Source organism: Cyprinus carpio, chromosome B6 (assembly GCF_018340385.1).
Source record: "Cyprinus carpio isolate SPL01 chromosome B6, ASM1834038v1, whole genome shotgun sequence".
NCBI lineage: Eukaryota > Metazoa > Chordata > Actinopteri > Cypriniformes > Cyprinidae > Cyprinus > Cyprinus carpio.
Window position 1 is genome coordinate 20,261,317 of NC_056602.1, and position 27,066 is coordinate 20,288,382.

At 34.8% G+C, this 27,066-nt stretch overlaps 3 protein-coding genes across 6 annotated transcripts in view; 2 read left to right on the forward strand and 1 right to left on the reverse strand.

Moving 5' to 3' along the window:
- Positions 1-3,591, forward strand: part of cyfip1 (cytoplasmic FMR1 interacting protein 1) — a 37,741-nt gene extending 34,150 nt beyond the window's left edge. The window contains exons 27-31 of the mRNA XM_042726128.1: positions 598-670; positions 788-882; positions 2,217-2,455; positions 2,558-2,705; positions 2,794-3,591. Of these exons, the coding sequence (XP_042582062.1) occupies positions 598-670; positions 788-882; positions 2,217-2,455; positions 2,558-2,705; positions 2,794-2,958 (720 nt within the window). The 3' untranslated portion in view covers positions 2,959-3,591. The remainder of the gene's footprint in view (positions 1-597; positions 671-787; positions 883-2,216; positions 2,456-2,557; positions 2,706-2,793) is intronic.
- A 996-nt stretch (positions 3,592-4,587) lies between these two features.
- Positions 4,588-11,041, reverse strand: LOC109068230 (magnesium transporter NIPA2-like). 4 transcript variants are annotated; one of them, XM_042726131.1, is made up of 6 exons: positions 10,909-11,041; positions 8,720-8,947; positions 7,262-7,318; positions 7,041-7,131; positions 6,052-6,212; positions 4,588-5,646 (listed from the first exon to the last, which is right to left on the reverse strand). In XM_042726131.1, the coding sequence occupies exons 2-6, from the start codon at positions 8,856-8,858 to the stop codon at positions 4,991-4,993; spliced, it is 1,104 nt and encodes a 367-aa protein (XP_042582065.1). In that variant the 5' UTR covers positions 8,859-8,947; positions 10,909-11,041; the 3' UTR covers positions 4,588-4,990. The 4 variants fall into 4 exon arrangements, with proteins under 4 accessions (XP_042582065.1, XP_042582063.1, XP_042582066.1 ...); XM_042726129.1 differs by lacking the exon at positions 10,909-11,041 and adding an exon at positions 9,783-9,939; XM_042726132.1 differs by lacking the exon at positions 10,909-11,041 and adding an exon at positions 9,677-9,813.
- Positions 10,870-27,066, forward strand: part of LOC109091039 (E3 ubiquitin-protein ligase HERC2-like) — a 57,148-nt gene continuing 40,951 nt past the window's right edge. The window contains exons 1-6 of the mRNA XM_042726133.1: positions 10,870-11,000; positions 15,627-15,736; positions 17,899-17,992; positions 18,112-18,240; positions 22,475-22,697; positions 22,801-22,901. Coding sequence (XP_042582067.1) covers positions 10,955-11,000; positions 15,627-15,736; positions 17,899-17,992; positions 18,112-18,240; positions 22,475-22,697; positions 22,801-22,901 — 703 coding nt within the window. The 5' untranslated portion in view covers positions 10,870-10,954. The remainder of the gene's footprint in view (positions 11,001-15,626; positions 15,737-17,898; positions 17,993-18,111; positions 18,241-22,474; positions 22,698-22,800; positions 22,902-27,066) is intronic.

Below are 27,066 nucleotides of genomic sequence, written 5' to 3' on the forward strand. Positions count from 1 at the left end.
TCTGTGTCAAGGATTTCTAAAAGCTTCATTGGACATGCATTAAAACACCTCTTTTTGACATGAAGTGCCATTTCTGTTTTTTGTTGTCAACCACTATGCCACATCACCCCTCTGTGCCACAAAAGAATTCCTCAGCACTTTATGAATATCTCATACCAAATACTGAAGGGAGGTAGTTTGACATAAGGATATAGTTAATATTTATGGTTAATGTTCGATATTAATTTCTACATATACTCATATATTTTTAACAGGTCAAGTTACATAATCAAAATTAACCTTGATGTATTTTGAACATTTAGGAAAAAAGTAATTTCATGATATCAACATTATATGAGACAACATTATTGTAAAGTGTTACCAAAAACTGCCCACAAACATTAAGCTAATGACTAATGGAATATGTGCTTTAACCTGATTAACATAATGCACCAAAACTCAGTGATTATGCATATACATGACAAAGTGTCAATGTTGGCTTGTCTTAGATTGCTTATTTGAATTTAATTTATGCTTTGATCCCACTGTTCCATTGATTACTTTGCTATTTGCCCTAGTTTTTTAGTTTCTGAAATGAGTTTGTCTCTTTTCCTACAGTCTCAAGAAGAGGTGTGTGACTTGTTGCATGCAGCACCCTTCCAGAACATCTTGCCAAGAGTTCACGTTAAAGGTAAGCTCATGTTTATGGATGTTTGCTGAGGATATGCAGTATTTATTTTTAGGATGCTTTATTTGAGCAGTTCCTCATACATATCCAATAATCCCTCTACAACCCACACTTGAGCAGAAGGTGAACGTCTGGATGCAAAGATGAAGCGTTTGGAGGCCAAATACACAGCACTGCATATGGTGCCTCTAATTGAGCGTCTGGGAACCCCTCAGGTGGGTAAAACATCACTGCGCTGACAGCCGCTTTAGTCGTGCTCTGCTGCTTTGCCGCCTCCAGTACACACACATCCACTTATTGTCATTAGCATCTTCAATTACACACCTAACTGCTGGTTTGAGCTCATCCCTGAGCCTTCCACGTTCACTTTTTTATTTATGAGCTGTGTCAGTGGTAATGGCCAAATTGATTATTTTCAAAGAAAAATTGTGTTTTTCTAAAGTTTGCTTGAAGAAATGAGTATTACTTTATCCTGGTAACGCCGCTATTTTCTGTCACTTTTTGTTGCATTAATTGGCATTTCTACATACGGAATCAGTAACCACACCAATTGATTCTGTGCTTAAAAATATATATATTTTTTTTTGAGTCCTGGACCACTGTTATATATGGAATAGGTCTGAAATTATGAGATACAAAGCCATAATTAAGTTGAAATTGACATTAAAAATTTTAATTAGGAGATAAAATCATAACTATGACAAGTCAAAATGATCATGCTTTGGTAAATTATGAGATAAGCCATAAATTGAAATTGATAAAAAAAAATTAAATTATGAGATAAAATCAACTGATAAATCGAAATGATCATGTTTTGGTAAAACATGTTTTGTGAGCTAAAGGTCTAAAATTATGAGAGAAAAAGCCATAATTATGTTGAAATTGACATTAAAAATTGAAATTGAGATAAAATCATAACTATAACGAGTCGAAACTAGTAGCTTTGGTAAATCATACTTTTTGAGATAAAGGTCTGAAATTTTGAGATAAAAGCCATAATTATGCTGAAATTGACAAAAAAAATAATTATGAGATAAAAAGCTATAATTAATTTGAAACTGACAAAGTTGAAATGATGAGATAAAGACAAAAATTAAAATTGTCATAAAAAGTTAAAATTAAGAGAGAAAAAATTAATAATTACGCTGAAATTGACAAGTTGAAATTGAGAGAAAAAGTTGATATTCAATCTTGACTCATAATTTAAACTTTTTATATATATATATATAAATATATATATATATATATATAACATCGCCATCTTATATATATATATATAATTATCTCATAATTATGAGATAAAAAGTCAAAATGATCACATCTCAGTGGTGACTTTTTATGCCATCATTAATCGTTGTTGAATTGTCAGTACTACATAATTGTGGTGACATCGCCATCTACTGTTCAAATTTTATAAATAACTGTAAATATGCTTTGAAGGACAAATCACATGCTTTGACAAAACAAATACCATAGTCAATCTTGATGAAGACTTAAGTGAGCAGTACTGGTCTGATTTTAATCAATACCCTGTACAATCTCTCATCAGCAAATTGCCATCGCCCGTGAGGGTGACCTGCTGACTAAAGAGCGGCTGTGCTGCGGTCTCTCCATATTTGAGGTCATTCTGACTCGCATCCGCGGTTATCTGGACGACCCAATCTGGCGCGGCCCATTGCCCAGCAACGGCGTGATGCACGTGGACGAGTGCGTGGAGTTCCACAGGTTGTGGAGCGCCATGCAGTTTGTGTACTGCATCCCGGTGGGAGCGCATGAGTTCACTGTTGAGTGAGTGCAAACTGATCACCTGTTCGTCTCGTCATGTAGAATGGCTGTTTACAGTGAGATTAGGATATTTGTGCTTTATAAAGCATATCGATCTTCTTCCAGGCAATGTTTTGGAGATGGTCTGAACTGGGCCGGTTGCATGATTATCACATTGCTTGGACAGCACAGACGCTTTGATATCCTGGACTTCAGCTACCATCTCCTTAAGGTGCAGAAACATGACGGCAAAGATGAGATCATCAAGAGTGTGGTGAGTTTTTTCTCAATGAGAAGTTTTTATTTAACTTCTGTAGTCAAGACATCAGCTAAACCATCTTTTTCTCTCTCTCTCACTTTAGCCTCTAAAGAAAATGGTTGAACGAATTCGCAAGTTCCAGATTCTGAATGATGAAATCTTTGCCATTTTGAACAAGTACCTGAAGTCTGGGGATGGAGAGAACATGCCAGTCGAACATGTCCGTTGCTTTCAGCCTCCAATCCATCAGTCATTGGCCAGTAACTGAGATTGGCGTACATTTGCACCAATTAGAAGTGGAAGAGATGGTAGAGGGGAACATTAACAACAAGTTTAGGACCAGTTTCACTGTCACATTCTACATAGAGACTCCTTTCGTACACCAGCCTGTAGTGTTCACAGAGCCAGTAAGTTGCCTTGTTTTGTAAGCATCAATCAATTGTACCATTAAAGGTTTTGCACCTCTCAGGCTTTGGTAAATTAGGCCAAAATATGTTTTAAAATGATAGACGAACACGGCCCAGTTTTACATAGCATATTTCAGGTTGATTTTATTTTGTACACACACTCGTGCCTTATTATAGATAAATGGCTATTCTCTTTTATATGTTAATGATAGCACAGCACTACTCATTTTCATGTTTTATACCAGGGGAAGGCAGTGGGAAAGGGTTGGAAAATGACCAAGTGGGTTTTATCAGCTGATTATTTAAGCTTTTGCTGTGGTGAGAGAACAGTGGTATATTTCTGTGGTGTTTTTGAATGATTGCATGCAAGATTCTTTTTCTTCTATTATCCTGAATAAAACGTAACCAAGTTCTTACTCTCAATAAACGTGCCTTTTTTTGTATTTTAATTATGTAATCAGATTTTAATTCAAATAAATATCAAACTGTTTGGTTTCCTGGGTCATTTTTTCACTAAATTAAACAAGTTAAACGACTAGTTCACACAAAATAAAAATAGTCATCGTTTACTCAATTTGAGAGCTATATAAAAACTATATAATGTCTTCAGTGGTTCTCCTGAAGGGCTTAACCCCATCCCTGATCAAACGCATCTGAACCAGCTAATCAAGATCTTCAGGACTGCTTGGAAGGCATCTTTGAAGATGTTGAAGCAGGTTGGAGATGAATTTTACAGGACAGTGGGTCTCCAGGACGATCTTCGGTCGATGCGAATCTGAAGGGATCTGTGTGCGGTGTTAATCTGCAAAAAAATTAACTAACGTTCATATAATTGATAACATAGACGAGTGCATATTGACGATAATTAATCTATTTTAATTAAAATATAAACAGTGATGAGACAAATGAACACCGCTAGATATTAATAATGTTTTTGAACAAAATCAATTCCAGTTTCAGGTGATGAAGCTGAACAATGAATGAACAACGGTCAATTACAGCACTTCTGTAACTAAAACGTGCTTATCAAAATGTGTCCGTATAATGAATACGCTCTACGTAACAATGAAAACAACGAATAACTAGTGTAAATGTATAATGTTCAGGAGCTCAGGTTTTCACGGGTACATTTTAATTGGTTGTGTTAAATGTTGATCCCATGTTTGAATATTTGGATTCATTTTGCACGCGTCGACTAAATTAGATACCATTAGTCAGTATAAATAGTCCCTTTAAAACAAAAAATGGAGAATTCTATTGGAACAAAGGTATTCTATAGTCTGTCTTTGGTATAATGGACTGAATTTGATAAACATGACATGACAAAATATTAATCGAATTTAAAAGGTTTTCATGAAAATAAAAACTGACGACTTCAAATAATAATAATAATAAAAATTCTTAAACGAGATTGGAACGCCATGAGGGTGAGTAAATTATGATCCCTGTTTGGGTCTACAACCCCTAAAAAATAATCACAGCACAGCTGATGAACTGAGAAGGTCTTCTCATCTTTCCACTTGGATGTCTTTATTACAAAGTCAAAGCAACTACTGGTTTTGTAGAAAGAAACTCAGTGCATGTAAATACAGGTATCTTCACATAAAATATAACAAAAGTCTCTTAAAAACGTACAGTTGTATATTTACAGTGCTACATGAGGAATGAGATGAAGCTTACCATGTAGTCTAGTTTGAAACGAACAAAACAAAACAAAAAATCAAACAAAACCCTTAGTACAATCGATTGGTCCATCTTTTATGTTTTTGCGTTGAGAGTTGATTGTCTTAGGTTTTATGTCATATCTGAAAAGGAAAGAAAAATGCTAAATGTCCATTGAGCAGCCAAAACATTTCCATAGACAAACTGCTGCATACCGGCTCCTCTTTGAACCTATGAGACTGTCATAGTGCCGTTTCTTCTGGAGACGCTGTCGAAAGGCAACCCTGACTCTCTGTCGTCAAAGTCCTCCATGACGTCGGTATGTAGCAGCTCGTAACTGGAGTGGTTGTGAGCTGCCATGCCATTTGATAAAGGGCCGTTTCTCTCGTCCTTCCTGATGGACACGGCCAATGTCGCCAAGCTAATGCTAACGTCCTTAAAGGCGTGCAGCAGGAAGATGCCCACGATAATCGTGAAGAAGCCACTCAGTGTGCCGATGATGTCATCGGTGCCCATGTGTTCCCATTCTTTGAACAATATGGCAGAGCAGGAGAGCACTGAGGTGGTGAAGAAGACGTAATAGATGGGTGTCACCAGGGACGTGTTAAAGATGTCCAGTGCTTTATTCAGGTAGTTGATCTGTGTGCTAACACAAGCTATCAGGCTAAGCAGCAGCAGCCAGGCCAAAGGGTTTCGAAACACTGGCTTCCCAGCGATGGCCTCCTTAATGGTGATGCCCAACCCCTTCACGCAGGAGACAGACAGAGCACCAATCACAGAGCAGATGGTGATGTAGACCAGGATGTTGGTTTGCCCGTGGCGTGGGCCCAGTACGAAGATGAAGATGAGTGCTATGATGATGACAGCTGTAGCGAAGACCATGAAGCCTGAAGACAGATGGAAGAAAAGATGAAAATGATGATTAGTTATATAAATATACTCCTAACCCTATAGTAGGTACATATTAATTTATATTACCTAGTTCTCAAATGTATAATTATTACACTGTAACAAGGGCACCTTAAAATAAAGTGTAACCAAAAATGTTTCTGATCCCAACTTTTGAAAGGTTGTGTAACTGCAATATTTCCCTTATCAAGACCACAATAATGCATACTGATATTAAAGAAACCAAATAACTCAGCAACACTGCTGCTGGATAAAAACAAGTTATTCACATACCAAGGGCCAGTTGCATTTTTATTAGATTTTTTTACTAACTTTCTAAGACTAAACCGTTTATGGAACTGGCCCCAGGAGGTCCTTCATTATCTCTACATATCATAGCTCACCTGGATCAACCAGTTTTTTGGCCATGTCTTCCAGGCTGTCGATCTCCTCCTCTTGAGGTGCGTGTATCACCATGGTAGTGGAGCCCAGGATACTGAGCAGACAGCCAAGCTTCCCGTGCAGGTTCAGCCTCTCTGTCAGGAAGTACGAGGACAGAACGGCACTGCAAAAACAGACACGCATTAAACCCTTAAAGTTTTACCCAAAAAGAAACATCCTGTCTTTATCTACTCACCCTTAATTAAAAGTGCTGTATTTTGTTAAAATTAAAAAAGGGTGCCATACTTTAGAGATTGCATATTTATCATCTATATCACCTTTTTGATGAAGGCCCTCCATTATTCACAAAAATTGTCCAGGTGTTCATGGTTTACTGAATAGTTTTTTTTTTCCACTTTCTTATAGAAAGTTTTTTTTTTTTTGCTATTATTTTACCCCCAAAAATCTACCCGATAAAATATTTTAGAGTTTGGCATGCCTAGAAAAATGTATTTTCTTAAAACACAAAAATACCAATGGAAATGATTAATTTCATGACTTTTCCAGGTTCAGAATTTTTAATAAAGTTGGTGAGCGTGTGAATTTTTTATATTTCAATTTTCGATTATTTTAATGTTCGTTTGGTCTTAAATCATCTTAAGGCCCTAGACGTTTGTAGTGAATATAAAGTAGGTAAACTGAGACTTTGTGAACTATGTTGAAGCCTATTTTTGTCCTTTTGAGAAGTTAATACTTCTAACACTTTGACACTGAGCACTTTGTGAACCTGATGCATGCAACCACTAAGATTAAGGTCATACTTGGTTTAAAAACAGCAAGGAAACCACAAAAATGTCTGCTAAACCACCCACATGAATCACTAGAGTTCTGAGTGCAAGACAGTAACATTTTCCTAAGCAAAGCTGCATTACATACTTTCCACCTGCTGTCCCATTAAAAAAAAAGCAACAGGCTTTTATAATTCAGAGAAATCCACCAGAGGTTTACAGACCTGACTAGCACGCTGAGAGCACCGAGAGGAGTGACGAGGGTGGCGGGAGCGAAGGCGTATGCAGCGAAATTGGCAGCTTCGCCGGCCCCCACTGTCAAAGCAGACAGAATTCAAATTGTTACTTTCAAAAAGCCACAAACATGATAAATATATATTGTATGTGAACAGCTGCTTTGAGCTTGTCTTTAAGATGAAAATGAGTTGTTTCAATTGTCACTCACTTGATAACAAGCCAGCCCACCAAAGACATTCTTTTAAGTATGCGTGACCTCCTTGGCCTGAAAAGAAGAGATTCATTTTTATTCAACATTATGTCAGCAATATTGTGTATGACACATTTGCTATAATTAAATTGCACTGCATATCATATATCGGCCACCCTGCTCTCTAGAAGTCAAAAAAACGCATTGATGACTACTTGGTACAAACATTAGAATCCCTCAGAAATTGTTGTAAATGTCAACAGTTAAACAACTACACTGCATCACAGTTTGCCAACACTGAACTTCATATCAGCGCTACACAGAGGATCAGTATTTCCTTACGCTCTACAGGTTGCATTATGTAATACACTACTGTTCAAATGTTTGCATTTACGTTTTATTACAATAAAAAAAGAAGAAAAGATTCCCTGAATCAGCAACACTGAATTTTCAGCATCATTACTCCAGTCTTCAGTGTCACATGATTCTTTAGAAATCGTTCTAATATGCTGATTTGCTGCTCAAGATGCATTTATTATTATTATCAATGTTGAAACACAGGTGTGATGTTTTTTCAGGAGTGTTTGAAGAAACAAAAGGTCAAAATTACAGCAATTATTTGAATCAGAAATTGTTTGTAACTTTAATCTTCACTGTCACGTTTAATCAATTTCATGCATCCTTACAGAATAAAAGTGATGTCAAACTTATGAATGGTAGTGTAAGTTTTAAATAAAAATCATTATTTCAACTATATAAAGAATGAATTATTTATTAAATGGAAAAATGGGTTATTTAAATTCCCATTTATGTCCAAATATCAAACATTTACTGAAAGACAATTAAACACTATAATCATGCCCGTTTCATTTTTACATGAAAGCAAAATTTCATTACACATAATCGCTTCTATTACTCTATGCACTAAATATGTATTCCGTTACAGCCATTTACTATATATCCTAAAATAAAAAATATAAAGCCTTTTAAACACGTTTAAGCAAAATTAAACTGTGTTTGGAAATCAAATTGAATGATTTAAATGTCACAAATGCTTAAAAAGACTTATGTTTGTTGTCTGACAACCAAATAATGCCATCACAAAACCGGAAGAATAAAACAGAGACTTGACACTTTATAAAAGCGAAAAGCAATTAGTTATAGTTTCCGTTTTTAACAGTAAGACTTATTTTTGTTGTCTTTAATAAATGACACGAGTCCATACAGGGTTAAATATCTCCGTACAGTAAAGTCAATGACATGGTAACGGAGTTAATCATTTATAAAAAGTGTGTGGCAAGTGATCTGTACAGTGCTGCACCTTTACGTTTAAACAATGACGGCTACAAAACAGGTGTGTCTGAACAAAACATCTCAATCATTTTCACACCCAAACCAGTTAAACCTCTCTGACAGAGCTAGCGGTGTGTGTTTTCTTGACACCACTAGATCAAAAGCCTACAGAAAGAAACATACCTGCACGCATCGAGCCCTTCCTGGCCAGTCGAAGGAGTCCTTTCTTCTTTAAGATGAAACTACCGCCAATAAATATACTGGAACTTACAGCCAAAGCGAGGCCTATATAGAAATCGTACTTTCCTCTGTCTTGACCCATAGTGCTGTCGGAAGAGTTTCCTCTAGTCACATTGACATACGCACACCAAAGATTCAGTCCAGAGGAACAATCCTGGCCTACTGCAAAACCTGGCAAGAAAAAACAAATTACTAATAATAATAATCTTGGAATTAAGTTCCAGTAAGTTCCTAGTTGGAAAAATAAAGCTTATACCATTTTTATAAGAAACACCACACACATTGCAGCTCAAAAAATCTGAGGTTACATTCATGACAACACACATACACACACACAGCTCAGAGGGAGAATGAAGAATGATAGTGTGTGTAATGCACAATAAGTGACATCATGTCATAAGAAATAAAGGAAATTACACTATAAAGCACGCCGGCTCGAAGTCCAACTTGCTACTTGTGTTGACATTAGGAAAATATTATCAGCATAGGGTTCAACTTAGTGATAAAGGCTCACTTTGTTTAAAACCTTCATGACTTCCGTCTACTCTATACAATGAGAGTGAATGGTGACTGAGATTGTCACTGTGCACCTCTATGTGTGTGTTCACGGAAGTTCAGCGTTTAGGTTTGAATCAATGGTGAGTCAATATCAGAGACAATTTATAAGGACTTTGGTGAATATTGACAGAATGATCATTTCTGGTGAACTAGCCCTTTAAGTCGCGAGACACGAGCATGCAGCTGATCCAGCAAACTTTAGAATACAATTATTTTATGCGATTACTGACTCGTATAAAATACCATGTCCATTTTACCCAAACATAAACTAGTTATCTTATTAGAGTCCGCGTCTGGTTGTCGCGACAGTAGGCGAGATCTTCTTGACGTGATCACAATTACCTTATTCATACAGCCAAACCCAGCCGGATAGCCTAGCCAATTAGCTTCATAATTCACAGCAAAACACACGCGTGGCTAAAGGAGGTTATGAAGTCATTCACAGTACCTAGCTGGTTTCCTGTGATCAGCTCGACATCGTGTCCGGTCACTGATATTTCACGGTTTTGACTTTTACATTTTCTCGCGACCATGAAATTCAGACGCGATGTTGACGCAAACCCATGTAGATCCTACGCGGTAGCGGATGTCCGATTCGTGAGAGAATCATTCATTTGAATCGAATCATTTCATCCGAATCAATCGTTCGCCAAACATTCTGAACAATTCTTCCATTAATTCGATTGAATCTTTTTTTTTTTTTTTGCCAAAGTGAAAATATACAAGCCCAAATACAAATGCACTGACTTAGTATAGTACATATAACTATAAATTATAAGCACAACTTATACAATAGATACATAACAAATAAAGAACATACAAATAAAATATTGCATTTCGATAAAATATACTGCATCTTTTAACAAAATAAATTAAAAACGCAGCACACGTTTACCATCTGCCGTAATTACGTCATGACGTAAAAGAATCACTGAATTGTTTAAAAGATCCGAAGTGCGGCAGTGAGTCGAATAAGTACAGTGAAAGGGAAGCAGGCGCGCACGCGCGGAATCTCTCTTTTGATTGGTCTTTTGTCCTCTAACGTCTTGTTAAAGTGTTCTTTTCATGCGTTTAAACATTGTAACCAAACGTAACGTTTTGATCATACATATGAAAATTAGTTGTAGTCATAAATATAATAAATCTGAAAAGGTACCTTCCTCACCTAATATAAAAGTGTAAAAGTGCTGTATGTTGCGCTAGTGACGTAGAAACACATAGGTAAACGTTGAGTCAGGTGCAGTAACCACAGATAAACTACAGGAATCACTCTTAACACTAAAACAACTTATTCTACAGCTAATCAAAACCAATATACAAGGCAATGTAGTAAATTATAAACATACGTGAAAGTATGTTCGTAATATGCAGTGTGTGAAAATATAGGGCTGAAGATCGATAGATAGTACAAGCACACTCAAACTCTTTCGGGTCTGTTTTCTTACGGCAAACATTCGCATCGTTTATTAAACGATAAAATCGCATACAATATAACGTTAAAGATATTCAAATGGTAAACTGTAAATACAACAATAATGCACTTAAGGGAATACATAAAGTAACACACAACTTACTCTGGGATTAAAATGATTTCAGTTCCTTCGGTGGGACGTGATCAGGATGCAGGAAAGTCCTTCGACTAGGAAGCCAACTGCTGTGTGCAAAGGTAAGAAAAACAGCCCCTGCTGGCCGTCATCTCGCCATGCTTTCAATTACATTAAATTATTGATGGTAGATTGACCAAAACTGTCACCATGGAGTTATTCCAGACGGAAATCCTGCCAGTATTTATTTTTATATTACATGGAAATCATTCTTATTTTTATTTTATATTCACCTGGTTAAGTTTTTCAACAAATTTTACGTTTAAAAATGTGGGCATTAAAACCAAGATGACCTATTATGTTAACAAAAATTCAAGATAAAAATGATTAAAACATGTTTTATATATACAGTCTGTTGGAGAAATCGTTTTATCCATCGCTGACTGAAAAAAATAAAAATAAAATAAAATTGTTGAGCTTTAAATGTTGTGTTGTTACTGCTATACAAAAGCATAGCTGCTAAATTGTTTTTAATTTGAACTGAACCAACACTGCTTCATCTGAACAATGTTGACACAGTTGTCATTTAGAGCTGCTTTACAGCAGAATCTGGATGTCTCAATAGTTGAGATTTCATAATTGATTCTGCTATTTTTCCTGTCTATTATTGCGAAGCTGCTTTAACACAATCTGTACTGTAAAAAGCACTAAACAAAGAAAGGTGACTTGGCTTTGAAAGTGGCAGATGCTCTTTTTCAAAACAACCTACCTGACACTATTTGTAGGAATGGCCCTTTTCAAATAACCTGCTGTTAAGTGATGTATGAGTGTTGTGTTATCAGTCCTACTTCCTAAAGGGATAATTCATCTCAAAAAGAAATATTTTGTTTTTCAAACCTGTATGATTTTTTTCTTCATCAAAGCATGAAAGAAGATTTTTTTTTTTGTTTTTAAATAACGTTGGTAAGAAAACAGTGTTGATTTCCAGTGACTTTAATCGTGTGTCTTCATAAAATAGAAGTCAGTGTTGACTGAAACTGTTTGGTAAACCAACATTCTTTCACAACCGTTAAACCACTGGGCTACCACCATACTGTAGATGAATTATGGCTCCACCAGACATGTTTTTGATACCTAGGTCCATCAGTCTCTCCTCTAGTTTTGCTCTTGATGTGACACCTTGAATATAATATAATATAATATAACACAGAAATTCACTCAGATAAGACACCAATGGCTTCAAAGGGAGTGACCACAACTGCGGGGGCAACATTAAATGCCAGAAAATTTCCTATTTGTCCTACAATCAATATATAAAAAAGTTAATAATACACACTTTAAAACAACCATTATTAATTTGAATTGAATTTATTTGCAGTAGTGGAGGAATGACTCACTTGCAAGTACACCACACACAGTCAGCCAAAGCAAGTCCCACCTGTAGTATCATAGATCATTCATTAAATATTCAATTTGTGGGATCTGTGTGACAAAATATGCGGGATAATAGTCCTCTGATGTGAAATACCTGATTTACGGGCTCGCAGTGTCCCCTTTTTGTGTAGTACAAACGTATAAAACTGCAATCAAAACATCAACTACTGGGAATGAAGCCTCGTCCATAAATGTATGAGATTTTATGGACAGTCAATGTCAGTCTTTATATCACTCTTTGTTTTACTGAGCTGATGAAGCCTTCATAGGCCTGTTATCTTGTGGCTTTTGTTATTCTACAAAGGCACACAAACATTATGAACCGATGTACATTACATCCCGGAAGTTCATTCTCAGGAGTTACTTGCCAAACTAACGACCTCTACTGGTTAAGGCAGAGAGAGGACTTAACAATATCTAATAAAGAATATTCTAACAGATAAAGTTATACGCGTTTTAACACAAATGAAAAGAGTACAGTTGTTGTTGTATTCTTTGCGTCATCTGAGTTTCACCATGCATGTAACATGAGGTGGCTGCGCGAAGTTTAAAGCTGTTTACTGCATCATTTACAGCAGGTGGCGCTGTAATATCAAGAGAGACTTAACGTGCATCTTTAAATGGGATATCAAACTGACATTCTCGACAGGTATACACTTTCATTGTATGGAGGAAAAAATGAAAGTGAAGTGTGAATGAGGCAGTAAATGATGGCAGAATTTTCATTTAATAGACTTTGGAACATCTATTTTATTCATGCTAATTTACTAAAACATTCTGTGGTCATCTTCATGTTTGGTTAATTAAAAAAAATGTAATGCTTTGACTTTAAAAATATGGTAATGATTATATGAAAAATATGGATAATGACACTACTGTGTTGGCAAATTATTTTATACATAAATGCAGAAAAAAAAATCTCAGAAGGAATTGATGATCTTCAAGTCCCTAAAACTTATGACAAGCCCTTAAATTGTGTCATTTTTTGGATGTGTACTTTGATGATTAATATTTAGATTTAGATTTTATTGTCTTCTTTTTGTTTTCATTTTTTAATGCTATTTGGAATTGTGTTAAGTTTTTTTTGTTTTTATTTCATTTAAGCAATAATAAAAAATAGTTTTCATTATAAATTCTTTCTTTGAATTATGTGAATCAAAACAAGAGTATTTTAAACATGACTTCATGAGTTAGTCGAACCTGTACACTTTATAAAACACTGCAATAATGCTAAATTAATTTACCACCCTTTAAAAATACAAAAATCTAACTTTCCCCCCTTATTCTTATATAATGTTACTTATGCTATTTCATGAGCTCATATTAATTATGAAATTATATTAAATAGTTGTACTTCTAAGAATTATTTTTTCAAACATCATGATCATAACAAGGAACCTAGTGTAATAAAAAAGGAACTCTAAAACTCTAAAAATCGCGACCATTCATAGAAAAATGTAGCCTAAAATTATAAAATACATATATTATGCTTAAAATCCCCATATAGGTAAGTCCTAGCAAAAATACTTATTGTATATTATAGTTTATGCGTTAAAACGAAATATATATATATTATGTATATATATATTATATATATATTATATATATAAATATATATATATTATATATATATAAATATATATATATTAAATATATATATATTATTACGAAATATATATATATATAAATATATATATATTATATTATAAATATATATATATTATATAAATATATATATATTATAGTTTATGCGTTAAAACGAAATTTACATAATTTGATAAATTTTCATTTTAGTGAACGTCGTGCTCCGTGTGTACATCACAGCATGTGATTGGCTCTTGCGGCGTCCCGCCCCCCATTTGTGGTACGTCATCTTTTTCTTTTTCATTTGTTTGGCTGTCGATGCTGTCAGTCAACACACGACATGGCCGACATTAAAGTGCAGTAAAGCTGGTGCAAGGACCGAAGGAGAAGGATTCAATAAGACATCCAAACAGGTAAAACATGCGTTGATTCCGAAAACACTTTGGGGACAGGAAAAGATAACTGGTTTGCAGTATTAATAGGCTGTGGTGTGTTCAGGAATAGTAAAGTCAAAGCACTGTCTGTATTCAGGAACGTCCTGTCTTTTAGCTGCTAGCGGCTGACAGCCTGAGTTACATCAACAACACACCGATCACAGAGAGCAACCTGCAGCGTTACAGCAACATCTGTTGATTAAAAAAACAACAACAATATTTTACTTACATCTACATGTTGACTCGGATGATTAGATATGGAAAGAGAATATGACTAAGCCAACACCCAGCTTGTTTTAATAAATTATTTCAGTGATGCACTCCTGTTCGATCAGGTACCACAGTACCACAATCATATTTTAATCATTTTGAATAATATTATTTTCATATTTTATTGCTAGAATGGCTCATCTGTTCATTTTATGAACTATGGAAAGAAATGGAAGACGCATTTTAACATTTCAAGGTTGATTTACGCTTGAAGGTAAAGGGACAGTTCACACACCAAAAAAAATTAAACACGCCAATATCTACAGATCCCTGTGTCATTCCAAAGCCATATGACTTTCTGAAGTTGAAATTCTGAAGAATGCGTTGAGCATTGACAGTGTGCGCTGACTAAATATATCAAACCTCATTAAGCACACAAAATCATGATAATTGTCCATACTGTTTGTGAACTTATATTTCAAGAATTGCTTTATCCAAGTCTTGGTGATTCTTGAGTTCATTGACTCAGCGGTTAACAGCTAACTGGAGGGTAAGATTATCAATGAATAACAACTTATATTTCAGTATTTTTTTCCTCTCTCTAATATAATCATATGACTTGAAAAGTACAGAAATAATGTGGACTATATTGAATTTGGTTACGTTTTGAGGCATAAGATCTTCAGACAGTGCATTAAATGGGGAAACATTCTTCAAAAACTCTTGAAATTCATATGAATTTAGCAAAAAGCAGATTTTGTTTGTGGAGTGAACGATCCCTTTAATTTCTAGATGTTTAAGATAAATTTTAAACAGTTTTATACTGAATGTGGAATGAATAAAAAGTTCTGAATTTGGCTATGAAGATGGTTCTCAGTGATCTGAAACTGCCGGATTGCATCATGAACTACAGACTGTGCTGCACTGAACAACTGGGCCTTTGGGAAAATCCATATGCGAGTGATCAATATAAACTGGGGGGGATAGTTGTTTTAATGAGATATAGATGTAATGATGTAATCTGTTTTGCTGGTCAGAGCTTCACAGTGTTAACTTGTTGTTTGATCTGTGAATGTGTCTCTTTAGGGAAGGCTGCATTTGCAGCCTGGACAGCCGAGGGAAGGATGCCGTCGCCATCTTTTTCCCTTGATGCCCAGCTGCGCTTCCACGACAAATGGCTAAAAATAGACCTGCAGGTAGATTTTGGAATGAATTTGGTCATTGGTTCAAATATAGTCCTTGATGCTAAATATAGAGTGTTGATGTTTTTTAGGGGGCAGGGATTTATTGAAGGCCTCATCCGAAAGCTATTTGGTTGCACTGTTGGTCATCATTTACATCTTTTAGCTGTGTTCAGTGACACAGGCAGTGTGCTACCTAAGCTTCAGCAGTAACACAAATTGTTTGTTTTTTTTTTTTGACACTGGAAATCTTTTTAATCTTGTTTCTCGGTGAGTACTGATTCTGAGTGGAAATAGATAATTTATTCTGGTCAGTAGCATATTAAAAGTATTGCTTAAAGTCTTAAACTGTTGAAAAGCTTGCATTGTGTGTGGTTGAGTCAATGTGCCTTTCTGTCCGAGCTCTTAAAGCGAATGGAAGTCTCTTTATGCTTATTTTTCTGGCCTCCTGTTGCTGTTTACAGGGAAACTTCCCATGTGGCCTGATTTTATGATTATTATGAGGTTGCCAGAAGCTGTCTGGGTACCTTTTTGTCTGTGAGAAGTATAAAAATTATATATAATATTTCTGAGACACTGAAAACACCAGATCATGCGCTGTTTGTGTATAAAAGAACACATAGCAGTGCTTTACTTTGAAACACGCAGAGCATATATATATATATATATATATATATATATATATATATTATATATATATATATATATATATATATATATATATATATATATAAAAAATATAAAATGGATGGGTATTTTAAATCAGACTTTTTTTATGTATTTTTTTAATTAAAAAAAAAATGCAGTAAGTAGGGATGGGTATTAAGACAAATTTCAGAATTCATTTAAATTTCGATTCACAAGTTTGCGATTAGTTTCAATTACAGTCTTGATTCAGTTCAATTCGATATTGATTTACTCTACAATCAGATGCAGTACCTTTTTTTAAGAAGAAAAACTCTTTTGGCTAATGCTGTGACTTGTACAATAACCCTTTTTAGCTAGTACATTACTATATTAAAGTGATTACACAGCTATTTTATTTCTCTCCAGCCTGCCCAAGTCTGAAAATTATGGATTCCCATTATATGTCCTTTTTACATTTTTCATTTGTCACACCAAACAGATTGGCCTATAAAAAAGTGACGTTTGCTAAATTAAGATTCAGGTAAATATGCTATACTGCTATATTATATTTGACATCTTGTTTGAAAAAAATATCCCTTCTTGTTTTGAAGGGAAAATACATGTGCTGTGAATAATTGTACAACAGATTAAGTTTCACAACACTGGAGGAATTTAGTACGGATTCCTGGTAGTAGTGAAGTTATGTCTTATGAAATCAACACCCCAAAATGCTGTTTGTGTATCTGTGTGTGAATTTGGGTCTCTGTGACATTTGTCTGGACTGGAGTATTGCTCAAGGTGCTTTAGCTGTTATTAGCATCAACTCGGTTGTTGTGAAAGTCTCTCTGCTTTCTACAGTCTGAAGTCTGTTGTGTCAATTAATTTTTGACATTTGAAACTTGAGTCTGGGCTCTGAATTTCAGTAATTATCACTAAGTCCTCAGTGAGCCTGTGGTGGCATTTCAATGGGCTAGTTGGCCGAAATAGAAATGTTACAGATGCTAATGGTCAGTCACCAAAAGATAACTGCCATCTCTGCCATTTATTCATATATGTGTGTGTGTATATATATATATATATATATATATGTGTATGTATATGTATATGTATATATGTATATGTATATATATGTATATATGTATATATATATATATATATATGTATATATATATATGTATATATGTATATATATATATATATATGTACACACTGTACAGTGGATAAATATAAAACTATGTATATGTATATATATATATATATATATATGTATATATGTATATATGTATATGTATATATGTATAAATGTATATATGTATATATGTGTGTACATGTATATGTGTACATATATATGTGTGTGTATGTACACACATACATACATACATATACTTTTTATTTTATTTTACTGGCCACACCAGAAATACATTTAACTTTTGTTTTCATATTGTATATACATTATAAAGTAATATATTTATATATACAGTATTTTCAGTTAGGCCTTGAATTAATTAAAAAAAGGTTATATGGCTATAATATTATCTCTTCTGTTACAGCGAGCCTTCTCTTCTGAAGGACTGAGCGAGATGTGGAACGAGATGGTGAAGGATGGAGAGATTGTCTTTGACAGAGAAGAATCTGCCCATCCAGGTAAAACGCCACGTCACCCTTGAATCCTCATGGATTACGATATATTTATGAAGTTTATGAAGCTTTTTTTCTTAAAGGTTTTTAGTTTTCTAAATTTCTAAAATGTATCAACTTCTCAGAGGACTGTGCTGATTGCACCCAAAAGAGAGATGATACAAACGATAAGGAAAAGAAGGAAGAGGAGGAGGTGGCGGCTTCATCTTTCCATCACTCCATCATTGAGATGTGGGACTGGGGGAGGCAGCCAGGTGGGTGGTGATATTTAATAACATGCTCTGGGTTCAGATAGAGAGTGCTGAACTCAACATGCTGATTACTGCATCCGCTGACTGTCATCTTGCACGGTCATCCCACTCACACATCATCGGCTTAATCTGCATAGGATTTCCCACGAGCACAAAAACATGTTTTTGAAACATATTTCAACAACTTGTTCTCTATTTTATTCAGTTGCATGCCGTCTAGGTGTTTTAAAAAGGAGGCTCATATCCTGTGTTTTAGGTATGTTTAGTGTTGGAGAAAGTTACTTCTACAACCAATCACAAAATTGAAAAGAAGACCAGTCATCTCCCTCTATTTTTGAGTTAAACACTCAAGCCTTAAAAACCAATGCAAATAAACAAGTACCCACCATACTTTTTATTTTTATAACCTTTTTCACTCTGATCTGTCACAATACAGAAGAAAAAATACGTTACTACTTCCGTTTCATCTTTAAGTATTAAACTTCAGCATGTGCCTGCATCTAATCATACACGACACCCACAACTTTACACGTTGTTCTCTCTCCTCAGCACTTGACATCTAAGTGCAAACCCTTGAGCAGTTTCCATTGGCCGAGTTTCTCATCAGCAAAGTGCTGTAATGTAGAATAGCAGATGGATTTGCCACATCTAAATGTGGCCCAGTTATTCAGCCCTGTCACCACACAGGTGACCTACTCCTCCTCTGGCAGACGTGCACACAGTGTGTGTTACCCTGCATGTGTTTCAGCTTGTGTGTGTGTGTGTGTGTGTGTGTGTGTGTGTTCTGGTTGGCGCATGAGGTGTTTGGGGCTCGGGTGACTGTACATACTGTCTGTGAGGTTATTTTTGCCCTGTGTGTGGTTGTAGGCCAGGTCTAGGTGGAGCAGCTTTCTGGTGGGTGGTGATAAGAACATGCTGATGGAAAGACACATAGGCCCCATATGAACATCACATGGTAGTAGAGCAGGTGCAGTCCAACACACCACCTCAGCAGGATTTCTTATAGCATCCTATTGCAAAATACTATGTCCACAACAGTGTTTACTGCAGAGTTTTGTTTTTGCATTGAGGGAGCCCATCCACCCTTTATTTAGTACTGAAAACACTGAGCTATACCGTGGTATTTTAAAAGATTTTAATTATAAGGTTTTTGCTTAATACTCCAAGTTACACTACTGTTCAAATATTTGGGATCCGTAAGATTAAGATTAGTTTTTTTTTTTGTCCACCAAGGCTGCATTTATTTGATTAAAAATACTGTAAAACAGTACTATTGTGAAATATTATTTACAATTTAAAAACAATTTAAAGTAACTGTTTTTTATTGTATTATATTTTAATTTCAGAGCTGCGTTTTCAGCAGACATTACTCCAGTCTTCAGTATCACATGATCCACCAGAAATCATTCTTATATGCTGATTATATGCACAAGAATCATTTCTTATTTTTATCAATGTTAAAAACAGTTTCTCAGCTTAATGATATTTTTCAACCTCGTAATTTATCAAACTATAATAATTTGGTCTTCTGATGAAAATGGTAGACAACTGCTATCCTTTTTTTGTCAGGATTCTACAGATGGATAGAAAGTTGAAATAGCATTTTAAAAAAATATTTTTTTAACATAAATGTCTTTACTGTCACTTCACATAAAAGTATTAATTTCTTAAAAAACTGATTATAATCTATGATTATAGAGAAATTAATAGATTAATTTTCCTTTAAAAATTATTCCTCATGTAAAATAAAAGAACTGCATCAGATGGCAATTTTATTCTCACACAGTCAAATAGTTCCGATTTGAAGTCAAATAGATGAATTTTAGATTGGGTTTACCTTTTGTAAAATAGCCTGTAAATGTTAAAGTGAGTTTTTATCTGGATCATCTAGCCCCTGAAAGAGACCAGTAGAAGAGCCCTATCTTTTCCTCTCATCTCTCCATTGTTCTAGCAATGAAAGCGGTGGTGAAAAAGAGGACATTTACTGATAACAGCACCAACTGCTATGCTAGAAGCATAATATTGAATTGCAGGAAATGAACAAGTGCTTTTTAACGTCTGTGAGAGCCTGTTTAAAGCGAAATAAATCGTCAGATAGCTATGTGGAAGTAAAAGCCGTTCTTTTACTTATCTTTGTGTGACATGCTCAAACCCTTTCGTTTTCTCACAGTACCATGCACTATGACCTCTTAGTGCTGCTGTACAGACTGCACTGCTTCAGGGCCTGTGAGGGTTAGGCAGCTTGGCTTACATAAGGCTTAAGTGGATTTCAGATCGGCTATTTTAAATCACCCTGTCTGCCTGTATGAGGCTTTTATCCAGAGGCTGTGAAGAGCTGAATGTATGCACATCCGTAACAACAGTCCAGTGGAGCCAGGCAGACAGTTTCAGGCAAGCATAATGAAGGCTTTAGACTGGAATGCCCTTCAAGGACTCAAATTGCAGCGAACATTGTTATACAGCATCATTATTACTCGATTCAATTCCATATAGACTTGCATTTTGTAGACTTTGCAACTTGAGATTGTATTTCACATAAACAAAACATTGTTAATTGGTACAACACAGAGATCAAATTAGTGCTATCATAATATCAAGAACTTGATGAAATGCTAAGGCATTATGCCATTATGCCACACAGAGACTATTTATAACTTTTGTGTAGTCAGGGATTGGAGTAGCAAAAGTTTAAAAAAAGCCTACTTGAACTGGTCTCTTAAATACAGTTATTATACTATGTTATGTTTATGTGACATAAAATATAATAGTAGTCCAAGTTAATGTAATATAATATAATATGTAGGGCTGGTAAGCGATTAAATTTTTTAATCTAATTAATTACATGATGTGGCATATAATTAGTTGCAAATTAATTGCTACTAAAAAGTAGCTTCAGCATGAAATATTTTGTTTGATAAAATTTATTACATACTCTTTTGGACCATGAGGGTGAGTAAATGATGACACAATTGTCATTTTTGGGTGGGTGAACTAAACCTTTAATAATTTATTTTATTAATTTTATTATTATTACTATGGAAATATGAAATTATTTCTTTAATGAAATGATACGCTACATAATAAACTAAAACTGCCAGTAGGTGGTGGTAAATGTCTTAATGATTAAGTCATCGAGTCATTTATTCATTCATTTGGTTCAAATGGCTGATTCATTCAGGAGTGAAGTAAATGGTTCTTTATGAATGGTCCATTGAATCATTAGGCTTGACTTGTTCATCTTGAAGCGGATCATAACCATCAGACTGATTGGTGTGTGACATTAAAGTACCGCAAGAGCTATAGAGAGCAGATGACTCCTTATGCTTTTGAATCGCTCTCGTGGTACTTTGTCATACACCAATCGGTCTGTGCAGTGCCGCTTCAAATCCAACATGCCAAATGGTTCACCCAGTTCATTCAAAACATGTATTAAGAAATGAAATGCCTGTGAACAGTTCTGCTTCGTCTTTGTATTTTTGTTGACAAAATTTAGCAAAACGGACAACGTGTCTAAAATAACACAATATTAACTTCTTACTTACTGAACATTTGCACTTGTTTGATATTGCACTTAGCCGATTGCTTGTGTGATATTGCTTAACTATATGATGTAAATATGAGACGGCGCTCGAAATGACTCAAACAGGGCATTTTTGCCCCATATCTTGACATTTAGGGACATTCTAACTATGTTCTCTAGGCTCCATCAGCAGTGAGTTTTTGCCCTGCCTCATATTTGTCATCAATCAGCTGTATGAAATGTCAGAATACCCACATATGTCTGGGGCAGGGCAAGTGTGTTAAATGCATAATATTGTACTATGACATATATCCACATTATATTAATTTATTTTATATTAAATCACCTTTTTTATTTTGTTATATATTATTATATTGACTATATCAACTGTCATATTTTTTAATATAACATGGATGTTTTGCCATTTGTTTTACTACATTAAAATAATAGTAATACATTTATTTGGTATAGCATCTTTAAAAATTGCTTTCTCAAAGTGCTTCACAACACAAGCAAGCACAACAATGAAAATTAAATTACAAAATACAGAGCAACACACAAAAAAAGAAACCTGGAATGACACTAAATAATAAAGCAAGAAACTAAGAACAAAATTAATCAAGTAAAAGCAATCCTGAAGTAAAAAGATATAGTTATTTTATTTACTTGTATATCTCATAATTATTATTATTATTTTTATTTTTTTTATTTTTTCAGAAACTGGAGAGCTGAAGGACTGTGTGATGGCACTGGTAGACGACCAACAGAAGCTGTCTTCACAGACGGCTAAGAGCACACTCTCCGCTCTGCGCCTGAGCCAGAGACTGGTGATCCTGGAGCGCTACCTCATCTCACTCACCCACAGTATGATGGAGGAAAAGTACAAAGTGCGCTGGAAAAGTCCCCCCAGCCCTCCGCTCTCTGCCGTCGATAACAAAAGGTATGAGGAACAGAGCTTTGATTGAAATTGGATTACATTTGAAACTGCTTTATATAGAAGCAATGAAAATAATAGGCTGAAATGTTTTTGTCTGTTTCCTCAGTGCTCGGCCAGTCAGTAAAGGAGTGGAGGGTTTGGCCAGGGTGGGATCAAGAGCAGCTCTTTCCTTTGCCTTTGCCTTTCTTCGCCGAGCCTGGAGATCTGGTAAGCCATTTCCAGCATGGTTTGGCTAGCCATGAAAGTTACTTGCACATTACCCAGCATCCATTGCCCATAATGGGCTGTGATTGCAATAGCAGTTCTGTTGACAAAATATTAATGGCATTTGTTTGTCTGTGAGATACTTCTAAAATCAAATTCTTGGAAAGAGTGGTTTAACATAAGCTGAGGATTTGCTGCTACTTTACAACTATTTCCTGCTCTGTGGCTCACATGAGGTTATGTGTGTATATATATATATATATATATATATATATATATATATATATATATATATATATATATATATATATATATATATATATATATATATATATATGAATCACCTGTTCAGAAATCCTTCCGTTTAATGTGTAGGTCACTTTGTATTTTACTGCTTAATCCCCTTTTAGGATTCCAATGTCATACCAATCTGCATGTGAAATGACATCTAAAGACAGACCATAGTCTTTAATAACCAGAACCAGGTTCTTGGAAATATTGACACAAACATTAATGAACATAAAGTAGGGCTGAAACGATTCCTTGAATACCCTGAGTAACTTGAATACAAAAAAATCATTGTTTAGTCCATTTACTGTAACTACACATGGAACACTGTGTTTGCCCATGGACCATTATTACTGACGCACAACCTGATAAACGCTGGACCATAGACTGTAATACAATATGGTGGCTAGTTATAATGTCCCTATGTTAGCTATGTTTTGTAAAAGTCTAAGCGCCATTGTGCATAAAAATACCACAGAAAGAAAGTTAGTCAATATCACACAAAGAGTCCCAGTTTTCACCTCTAAAATCAAAATCATCACAAATACAAATGATATAATGAAACAAATCAAAATAAAAATGAACAAGAAGTTTATATTAAGAGACTTACGTTTTAGACACTATATTGCCTTTTTTTTATTTCACCAACAAAAAATCATTCCAAACACAGCCACTGCACTGTTTTGCGTCTCTGAGCAACATGACGGCATTTCATTCCTGAATGAATCGACCGTTGAAATGATTGTTCAATCTCAATAACTCGCTTATTAACACAATGACTTGCTGCCACCTACTGGTGGTTTTAATTTCATATTTAAAGTATCTTTTCATTTTTAAAATAATTGTAAATATCAGTATTCAGTGTTTAATGTTTAAAATAACAATATTATTTATGCATTTGTAACTGCAAGTTAAATGCATTCATGTCCCTCTGAGCTGAATTAAATAGTGTAAACAGGCCTACATCTAAATGCCTCTTCGTATGCAGCTTCTGTTTCCTCTGCATTGCAAAGATGAATTTTGATACTGATATTATTTGTTTGGTAACAGTCCAAATTTCTTATTATTCTAATTGACTGATTAAATGTAAGAATTTGACTCAAAAGATGAAGCACACTTTTAGAAAAAAAAAGAAATTATAAAGGTAAAAATGCCCATAAAATGTAAAAATCTATTTAAACTATCACTGCTGTGAACTGACCAGCACACAGAATATGAAAGATATCAAAAAACAAGTTTTACACACACACACACACCAGTACGTAAAGAGACATTTAAGAGGGTTTATTCTCCAAACAGCTCTAATCTCATGTTGCAGAAAAATGTTTAGATATTGTGTATGGTCTCTTATTCTTGTTCCAAGTTACCTTCCTGTCTACTGATTTTTGCTTCTCACAAAAGCCGCAAAGCCTTCCAAGAAGACAGTAAAGGCTTTTGTCATGATTAAGCTTTATTTAGGCTGAAACTTGAAAGTTAATTTGCATGACAAAAATGCAATGTTTAGGTATTATTCAGGGCTCTGAACCGTTTCAAGAAACGAAAACTGGAAACGAATGAAATTTTGACAAGAACAGAACCAGAAACTAAATCAAATTTTATAGTTCCGAACAGAATCGCAAATTTGGAATGTCCATTAACTGGTTAATAACGTTATTTTAATGTTATGTTTTTAAACAATAACGTTATTAACGGTATTTCTTCTACTCGGACCAGTTTCAGAACAGTAATAATTCAGAGGAACGCAGTAACAGAAATGTTAAAATATCGATTCTGCTCGGAGTGAACCCATTTAATTATTTTTTTTCTTTATTTTCAAGCCCTGGTATTATTATTATTTTTATTACTATTATTTTGATTTATGCCTTATTTTTAGCTTGTACTGTTTATCTTTTTTTGAAGTTTATTTAGAATTTTCTGTTCTGCCTGTAGCTGAAACACCGAGGCTGAGCAGAAGGTTAGAGACTGGTGGGAGATCTAGTTGTGATCTGTTTAGATGTTGAAAACGGTGCAGCACAGTGTCCACAGGGAATGGGTGGAAACAGCCTCTCTGGCCCGGGATATAAAGCCGCCCTGAAACCTGAGCCATATGCACGTTCTATTGAACAGCCGAGAGCTGGATTTGAGCTGAACTGCCATAGTTGTGAGAATATGAGAGAAAATATGAGGGTTGGAATGGGAGGAGGCTGATAAATGAGAGGAAGGGTGAATGTTCATCCTGTAATAAAGTTTATAGTGGTCAGGTTTTCCTGTCTGTGGTGGGAAAGAGACATCAGAGCTCATACATGGAGCTGAATGGTATCATGGTCTATAGAAGGCCTGCTTTACGAAACTTACACTCCAACCTCAGAGGTTCATTTAAGAATAAAGCAGTGATCTGCTAAAAGGTCATGGACTGTATTGATTTGTACTGCTGGAATGATCTGTTTTCTAATGCTAGATGTGCTGTTTTGAGCCTACTGTTTTTTGTTGTTGTTGTTTTGTTAGTTTTTACAATATATAATGTATAATCAAATGAGATAAAGTTCCTTAAATAAACCATACAAACTACAAACAAAAAAACATTAAATATATATAAAAAAAATATAAATTTTATATTAAATAGGGAAAAGTTAAGTTTAATTTATTTTTGTTTAATTAAATATAAATGTATAAATATTTTTATGTAATTTTAATTAAATATTAACTAGAGTGCTGTATATGCCGTATTTGGTATTGTGAAAGGGTCTGTTAGTGATTTATAATTTCATCTTCAGAGAAAGTTGAATTATTACGACTGTCTTTAGGAGCGAGTTGCAAGGACTTTTATATTGAAAGGGACTGAAACAAGGATGTTATTTTTACTTTAAACAGCCTTATAAGATGCAACCATAGGAAAACAACCAACAAATGCGTTGACTTTGCTGTCATGGGAAATCCCTTTAACTATTAAAAGTACGAGGACAAAGATATCGCTTTCCTCAGTGGATATTCAAACTGATTTTGTGATTATGGATATAATATCGACCTGAAGAATGAATATCAGATGCAATTAATAGACTCTCTCAAGTGATCTCTCTCATAACACTCAATACAATGAGCTGCAAAGAATCGACTCAACATTTCCTCTTTACTAGTTCTAAAGTGGTGTTTTTGAATTAGTAATGGAGGCTTGGCCTCAGCTGTTAAACTGTCATTGAATCTGTGGTGGAAAGTAGTTCTGCACAAAAGAGGGTTTTAAAAGACACTGTTGTCTCTTCTTTATTTACACACTTGTGCTGTTGAACTGTGTTGTATAAACCCAGTATCCCAACTGTGCTGATATACAGCTATATCGCATGGCAATTCGTGTGATATTGCTTATACATACATAGATATGTTTAATATATAATGTAACTAAATTTTAATGGGATTTATCATGTAAACCTTTTATAGTATTTCATATTAAATATTTGTGAATTGTTTCATTGTTATAATGTAAAATTACTCGTATCATGATTTCGGTCCATAAATGTCTGTCCCTAAAAAAATTGGATGACTGTATGACTTTTAAGACTAAAGGGAGATTATGGAGGTCTGATCCTGTCATAAAATCACCTGGACTTAGGGATGGGGAGTCGATTCCTCGACTCTGAATAGCTCTAGAGTCAGAGTCGATTCCATCGCTGAACTCTTCACTGATTCTCAAATCCATATATAGTGAATGGCAATTGAGTGCAGTATATCATATAGAGTAAACAAAATTAAGCGAGGTTCCGTTTGCAGTGTGGTTCGTATGCGGTGTAGAAGCAGCACAGGCTCATTGTGCTTTCAGATGTTTGTAGTGCGCTAGGATCCATGGCTATTTACCACCATTACTTTGATTTCAAATCCAGACATTACTAAAAAAAATGTTTTTTTAAAG

Excerpts from the sequence above, each read along its gene's own strand:
- LOC109068230 (XM_042726129.1), bottom strand. The coding sequence starts at position 9,867 with ATGGTCGCGAGAAAATGTAAAAGTCAAAACCGTGAAATATCAGTGACC. Across the intron at positions 7,319-8,719 it reads GAAGGGCTCGATGCGTGCAG|GCCAAGGAGGTCACGCATAC; the intron begins GTATGTTTCTTT and ends TCTTCTTTTCAG. Across the intron at positions 7,132-7,261 it reads GTGGGCTGGCTTGTTATCAA|TGGGGGCCGGCGAAGCTGCC; the intron begins GTGAGTGACAAT and ends CTGCTTTGACAG.